Consider the following 7,547-nt stretch of genomic DNA (forward strand, 5'->3'; position numbering starts at 1 on the left):
GTTATAAATACAAAAAAGTAATAAAGTGGCTATCCTCAAGGATTTTCTATTCTAAAAATACTCTTAGGCCTGTAGTTGGATGTTTCTTTTTTCCATTCCTACTCTTTGAAGAGGCAGTCACCTCATGGCTGCCTATGACTTGTCTTCACTAGGACCAACGGGATCAAGGGCTGTCTTACTGTCTACTCATCTTGGGCTTTGCTGCCTCTTTCAACCAATCAGCTAGTTTCTAATAAGCTTTTGTAAAGTACTTTAAGGAGTGTTTTTCATGCAAAGAGCAAGATCTGGTTTCAGCTGACAAAAAGTCTCCAGATCAGCTGAGGATACAAGACAAAATATACATGAAGAGCTGAAATATGTTACACTAAAGTGCCAAACTAATATATGAACTATTGAAAAAAATGTATTAAACACTATGTGCTTGAAAGACAAAGATTAGAAAAAAGATGACTCTTACCCTCAATAGGTTTACATTCTAATAGGACTAAGGTCTCCTGCCGGAAGTACGTAGCTCCCCAAGGGGTCTGTGAATAAATTTCACAAGAGTTTATGATCTTTGGGGGGGGGGGGGGAGAGAAGAACAATAATCTTTATTTACACTAACTCCTAACTGAAATTTAGCATTTCTTTCAAATATGAAAGAATATCATGACAGAATATATCACAGGCCCAAAAACATCATTCTGAGAAAGGGAGTATGAGAAGATAAAGCCAGAAGGCAGTCCAAAAGATCTACACTGCTGAGGAAGGGATTTGGGGGGCAAGAGTGGGGCTGGAGAGCCAGCGGGGAATAGCCAGGACCTTCTTCTCCTCTACTCCACCTTTCCCACCATTCTTTCTTTGTTCCTTCTGCTTGGTTCAGGAGGAACCCTCTGGTCCCATCTCCTCTCTCAGCCTAGACCCAAGAGGCGAGAGGCCTGCAGCAATTTAACTCAGCAGAAACCCAGCTCTACCCAGGGTGACCACCGAGAAAAAGGGAAAGCTGGCCCTGGTCCCCCTGAGATTCGTCTCAGTCTCCTGACCCCGGTTCTACTTTCCCAGAACAACACCCAACAGCTCAGCATTGCCTCTGAGGCATCAGCCCAACCCTCTGACATTTCATCAGGGCTTCAAGGCAGAGTATCTGACCATCAGAAAGGGCTGAAGAATTTGGAGGATTCTGATCTGAGCTCTGGAAGAAAGGTATCCAGTCAATCCAGGGAAATCCAAGTGTTCATGTCCCATGGAGCATCATCCTGTGAAGATGCTTTTGGAAGACACAAATTCAGGACAGATGATCCTTCCTCTAAACAGGACCCTCTGACCTCAGAAGACACTACCTCACCTTCTGGCCTCGTTTCCAAGGCCCTAAGAAAGGATGGGGCAATGACTAGCAGCCCAGGCCGGGGCAGAGGTCGGTCCTATCACCAAGCCAGGCGGAGTACTATGTGGAGTACCAACAAAGGGCCCCTGGGAGGTCTCTCCTGGATCCGGGAGGGGGCAGGACGGGTACTAGAGGGCTATGGTCATGGGAGTGACCAGCCCAAAGAGCTTTCAGGTCAGGATTGTCCACATGCTAACCGGACCTGTCCAGGCCACAGGGGCGGAGCCTGGTGTGTGAAGGAAGAACAAGTCAAGCAGTGGGCAGCGGAGACTCTGGTGGCCCTTGAGGGTCTACATCAGCAGGGTGTGCTATGCCGAGACCTCAACCCCAGGAACCTGCTGCTGGATAACACTGGTAGGCACTCCTTGGTCTGAGAGGGAGAGAGGTCAGGGAGCGCAATTGCCCTATTCAGTGGCTGAACCCCTACCACCGTCCTAGGTGGCTACTCAGATGGGAGAGTAGTTATCCTTCAACTCAAAATCCTATGACAAGGAAGCAGTAGCTCCCAGGGTGAAGGGTACTCCAAGAGGGCGGCCAGTCCACCCCTCCCCTATACTCTTTTCCCAAGCATCCATCTTAGCATCTGTATTGCTAGCTCATTTGCCCAAGGATATCTTGTAAGAAATTTTTCCTCTGCATCTCACCAGAAAGCTTTTGGGGGATGCAAGGGAATCCTCAAATTTTTGCGAATCACTGCTTGGGAATAATGAAGGATCACTTTTAGGCTAGGAAATACCAAAGGAATCTTTTTGACTTGACCTTCACAGGGCAGGAATAATAGGTAATGATAATAACATTTCTATGTCACTTAAAAGGTTTGCAGATATATTTATGTTATCTCATATGATCCTTAAAACAACTCTGGAAGGCAGGTACTATTATTATTATCCTCATTTTATAGATGAGAAAACAGAGTCTGAGAAAGCTTAAATGACTTGCCCAGTCATATAGCTAGTAAGTGTATGAGGGAGGATGTGAATTCAGGTCTTCTATACTCCAAACCTAATATTCGATGCACTGTGTCTTTTACTGGCTTGCTCAGGAATGCCTAACAGGTCACAAACTCACAAATTTAGAGCCAGAAGAGAACTCAGAGGTGCTTTGCTCCAATTCCCTCATTTAAAGATAAGGAGACTGTCCTAGAGAAGCTAATGACTGAGATTAGAACTCAAGTCTTTTGACTTGGATCTTTCTAATGTACCACACTGCCCAACTGTCCCCGCTTTCCTTATTGAAAAAAAAGTCAAAGATGAAGACCTCCTTGACCCCTGCTGGAGATAAGTGCTCACTGTAATTCACATTTATATATGATTTACAAAGTGCTCTCTGGCCTCTTCTCAAGAACCCTGAAAAGGAGATAGTTTTAAAGGTTCCTCTCCCCATTTTGCAGATGCAGAAATGCAAGTGCAGACAGATTAAGATATTTGTCCATCCTTACAAGACAAGATAGAAATGTTCTCTCCAGGTCTCTTCACTCCAATTTTAGTAATTTCCCCCACTATATCATGCTTCAATTCCCAATAATCTTAACTGGTCTCTCTCCTTCTTCTTCCCTTCCTCCTTTCATTCTTTCTTTTCCTCCCTCTGTTCCTTCTTTACTTTTTTCTTCCATCTTCCCTTCCTTTTCCTCTCTTCCTCTTTCTGCCTTCCTACTTCCCTCCCTCTCCTTTTCCTCCTTCCTTCCTTCCTCTCTCTCCATTTCTTCTTTCTTCCCTCCATTCCTTCCTTTTCCTTCTTCCCTCTCTTCCCTTCTTTCTTATTCCCTCTGAACCCCACCTCTCCACCTTCTCAATTACCAACCTTTCCACCTTCTATTTTGCTTCAATGCTGGGAATAAAGGTCACATCCGTCTCACCTACTTTGGCCAGTGGACAGAGGTGGAACCCCGGTGCTGCAGTGAAGCCTTGGAAAACCTGTACAGCGCCCCAGGCAAGGAGACAGACTGGACAATTTTACCAGGCTCCTCTGAATTAGAGTGGGAAGAGAGGGCCTAGGAGAGGGAATCGAGTTTCTATAAAAGGCAGATTACCCTGTTATGCAAATTACTCTGTCATGCCTCTCCAAAAGCTCCATGGAACAATAATCCCTCCACCAAGGCATAACTTTTATCCAAACATCTCTCTCTCTCTCTCTCTCTGGACTTTCGGCAAGGCCGAGGAGACCGGGCACCCAGGAGTGACAGGAAGGATGGGAAAGAGGCTGGGATAGGGGTGAGGGTGGCAGAGGGGATGAGTACTAATAGGTGAGCTAATTGAGCTATGAAACATAGACCTTGAAACCCCCGGTGTAAAGGCATTCTCTTGTCCCTGCAGAAGTGGGTGGGATTTCTGAACTGACAGAAGCCTGTGATTGGTGGAGTTTTGGATCTCTGCTATATGAACTTCTAACTGGAATGGTAAGTTCAGGTCTTTATAAAAAGAGCATTGGGAGGATGATAGTGAGAAGAGGTGGGATTGGAGGCTGGGAGGGCACATTAAGCCCAAAATGAATTTCATTATTTTTGTGGAGATCAGGGTCTTCGAAGCCTGAGAATGCTAATAGGATCATATGTTTAAAACTGGAAGAGACCTTTGAAATAATTTGCTCTCACCTGCAACCTCATTTACTGGTTTTTTTGAATTAGTTACTAGATTGATATATCAAGGGAATACTGTAGCTATAATTTAATTCAATGTCTTATGCTATCCTTGTGGAAAAGATGAAAAAATGTAAACTAGACAAGAGCATGGTCTGATTTCACAGAGCCATACCCTTCTGAAGAAAGAGATCCAAAGAGTGTAACCTCAAATGAAGCAATGTCAATGGGTCAGTTAGATGATACAATGGATAGAATAAAGGATTTGAAGTCAGTAAGACCAAGTACTTAACCTCTCTCTGCCTTAGTTTCATCATCTGAAAAATGAGGACAATAGCACCAACCTCTCAGGGCTGTTATGAAGATCAAATAAGTTACCATATGTAAAGTATTTTGCGAACTTTATAAAGTTATCTAAATGTTATTATTACTAGAAAAGGGAACCAGAATTTATGAATTTATTTATATGTGCCAGGCACTCTGCTAAGGACCTTTGCGATCCCTTCTAATGCCTGAGATTCTGTGATTCTATACACTGCATTATTATTAGTAGTTTGCTTTTTCTTTTTTGGAGGCAATTGGGATTAAAGGACTTGTCCAAGATCACACAGCTAGTAATTGTCTAGGTAGGACTTGAACTCAGATCTTCTTGAGTCTATCCACTGCACTACTTAGCTGCTCCTTTCAAGCTATTCCCTATTTTCTTGCCTTTTCTGTTCCCTTTAACCCTGCAATTTCTAAGAATGGTATAAAGGAACCAATGCTGAGGGGAATGCTTCAAAATCACAGAACCTTTTTTTCCCCCCTTTTCTTTTTTTCTAGCAACTGGGATTACCCCGGTCACACGTCTAGTAAGTGTCTAAGGTCAGATATGAACTCGGGTTCTCAAGACTTCAGGACCAATGCTCTATGTACTGTACTTCCTCACTGTCCCTAGAACCCAAGTTCTAATTCTGTCTTCGTTATTTGTAACTTGTAGATTCTGGCCAAGTCATTTATCTTCTAAGGCAAATAAGTTTATTGATTTGTGGAGGCAAAGGAGTGGGCTAGCTGATCTCTAAGGTCTCTTCCAGCACTAGTCCTGCAATTATCTCCCATCACATCCCTGCCATCTTGGGCAAGGCTCTCTGTCCCATGCCTTTCTATTATGTCCATCAATTATGACATTAACATTTCTCAAGACCAATTTAAGAAAAAATTAAAGATAATTTTGTTTGTAGTGAAATCCACAAGCCCATAGTCCCCAAAAATTGAATGGAGGAGGATTCTTTCCTCCATCTATGAGATTTTTTTTTCTTGATTTGCTGGACTGACATTAATCCAACCATTCCCATGAAAAAAGATCTGCCTCTACAGTTTGAGGAAAATAATCCTTAGAAAAAATCTTAGTCCCAAAGGATTTTAGGACTTGATTGCTATCCACTTTCTTTTAAAGCCCCCTATCCCCCTTCTCTCTCTTCAGTCACTGTCCCAGAACCACCCATCAGGAATCCATGTGCACACCAGGCTCCATCTGCCCGAGTGGCTCAGCCGATCAGCTACATCTCTGCTCACTGAGGTATGGGCCATCTTAATCAAGGAGTACTAGTAGGCATGGACAGAGGGAGAAGGGAAGAGACTTCTCTAGACAAGCTGGATCTTGAGGCTTATTATCCCCAATGGGCAGCTAGGTGGCATAGTGTCAACAGTGTGACCTGGTGTCTGAACCTGTCTCAAACACTTTCTAAGTGACCCTGGGGAAATCACTCAAGCTCTCCCAGTTAGTTTCCTCATTCATAAAATAGGAATAAATAGTGTCAACCTCACAGTATTGTTGAAAGGATCAAATGAGATAATACATGTAAAGCAACGTGCCAAACTGTGCTATATAAATGTTGTTCCTAGTACCACCACCACTATAATCACTAATACAACTACCACCATCACTGCTACCACCACTGCTAGGCGGTGAGGTGTGAAGAGTAGATCTGGCATCTTTCAGGGAGATTCCAGATGTTCCTAGAATCTGGATGACAGGATAAACTTGTAATTTTGTTGGCCAAATAACTTGGTAACTCGAACAAAACCAATGTAATAGGAAAAGGCTATTTGCTTCAGCAAGAAATTAGGAGAAAATACAACGTGATCTGATTTTTCATCCTGTTTCCTGGGAGATGTTTACTAGATCAAAGCAGAAATTCAGGCAGAGTACCCAAAAGCTCTATAAAGGAAGGGGAAGAGGGACCTTATATTCTTTGTCCCCAGAGCCTAAGGAGCACTTGAGGTTTCCACAAGTTCTCACAGGATACACTCAGAGGGGAGGTGAAAGCAGATGAGACTGATGAAGAGATGATAAAGGCAAGCTTCAGGACACTGGAGAGGGTGAGCACTGGGGCTCTGCACATCTGACTCCTGCCTTTTCCTTTTCAGCTGTTGCAATTTGATCCCTGCCGGCGCCTAGGTGCTGGAGGAGGAGGTGTCAACAAGCTCAAATCCCACCCATTTTTTAGCACCATCCAGTGGAATAAACTGGTGGGGTAGGATCAAAAGCGGGAAGACCAAGAAAGCTTCCTGGAAAGACCCAGCTTGGCTTTCTGGGCTGGCAGAGTCCATAAGAGAACTCTAATCCAATGGGTTCAAGGCCCAGCCTAGGATGTCAAGATTTCTTAAACTACCAAGTAGTCAACCATTGGTGGTGATGAATCCTGTATTCTGCATCCTAGAGAGATACAGGGTTAGGTCTCTCTTTCAAGCTTTTCATTCCCCCTTCCCCGTGAGTTTGTTCCACTTAGGGTCTTGGAAATGTGTTCCATGGCTGCTCATTTCCCACTCTTCACTTCTACCCACAAATGAACCCAGTAACAATGACAGGGACCTACAGGGAACCCTGAAGTTAGAAAGTATTGTTACTGGTCTAACTTCTGTCGCTTACTGGATGTGACATCAGGTAATTCATCATACCTCTCTTGAGCCTCTTTCCTCATCTGTAAAACAGCTATCCACCTTGCCTACCTCATAGGGTTCAAAGGAGAGTTGTAGGAAAGTGTTTTGTAACTTACATCATTACATAAATGTAAGAGATGAAGATAATACACAAAATGACTATTTCCAATTAGCCAAAGCAGAGGGAGAGGCAGTGGGGAGTTAGGTATCCCGAGGAGTCAACTCTAGATTTCTATGCTTAAACTTCAGACCTAGAAGGTGCCTTTCTCTGGATGAGTTAGTTAGCTCTGTGCATTGGAGCTCTGAGCTTTTGAAAAACTGTTACTATTGTGTACAACTAGTGACATACCAAGTTGTCATCTTCAGTTGAGATGTAACTCACCAAATGACCTACCATATTTCACAGGTGTACAAGGAAGCCTAAAGGTGGGCCCATCCTCATCCAAGAATTTCTTGGGACCCCTTCTTCCCCCAAGATATTTATCCAGTGGCACGGGACCATCTTAGCCAAAATGAAACCTCTAACCCTGTTAGCCATAAATTGAGTACAACTCACTGGTCAGTTTTCCAAAATTGGGCAGTGATAGCAAACTGGAAAAATGAGTGTTTGAAGGGCTTGGTAAATGAAAAAAAGCTTTCAAATGATTCTTTTCCTTCTACTCCAACCTCCCAGTACTGGCTCCCAAT

General features: G+C 43.6%; 1 protein-coding gene across 1 annotated transcript in view; it reads left to right on the top strand.

The window, feature by feature from the left end:
* Positions 1 to 6,719, top strand: part of RPS6KL1 (ribosomal protein S6 kinase like 1) — a gene marked incomplete at its 5' end in the record, with an annotated part of 35,331 nt that extends 28,612 nt beyond the window's left edge. The window contains 5 exons of the mRNA XM_003756245.4: positions 863 to 1,717; positions 3,203 to 3,292; positions 3,676 to 3,758; positions 5,401 to 5,496; positions 6,348 to 6,719. Coding sequence (XP_003756293.4) covers positions 863 to 1,717; positions 3,203 to 3,292; positions 3,676 to 3,758; positions 5,401 to 5,496; positions 6,348 to 6,458 — 1,235 coding nt within the window. The remainder of the gene's footprint in view (positions 1 to 862; positions 1,718 to 3,202; positions 3,293 to 3,675; positions 3,759 to 5,400; positions 5,497 to 6,347) is intronic.
* Between the last annotated feature and the right edge of the window lie 828 nt (positions 6,720 to 7,547).

Source organism: Sarcophilus harrisii, chromosome 2, assembly GCF_902635505.1.
Source record: "Sarcophilus harrisii chromosome 2, mSarHar1.11, whole genome shotgun sequence".
NCBI lineage: Eukaryota > Metazoa > Chordata > Mammalia > Dasyuromorphia > Dasyuridae > Sarcophilus > Sarcophilus harrisii.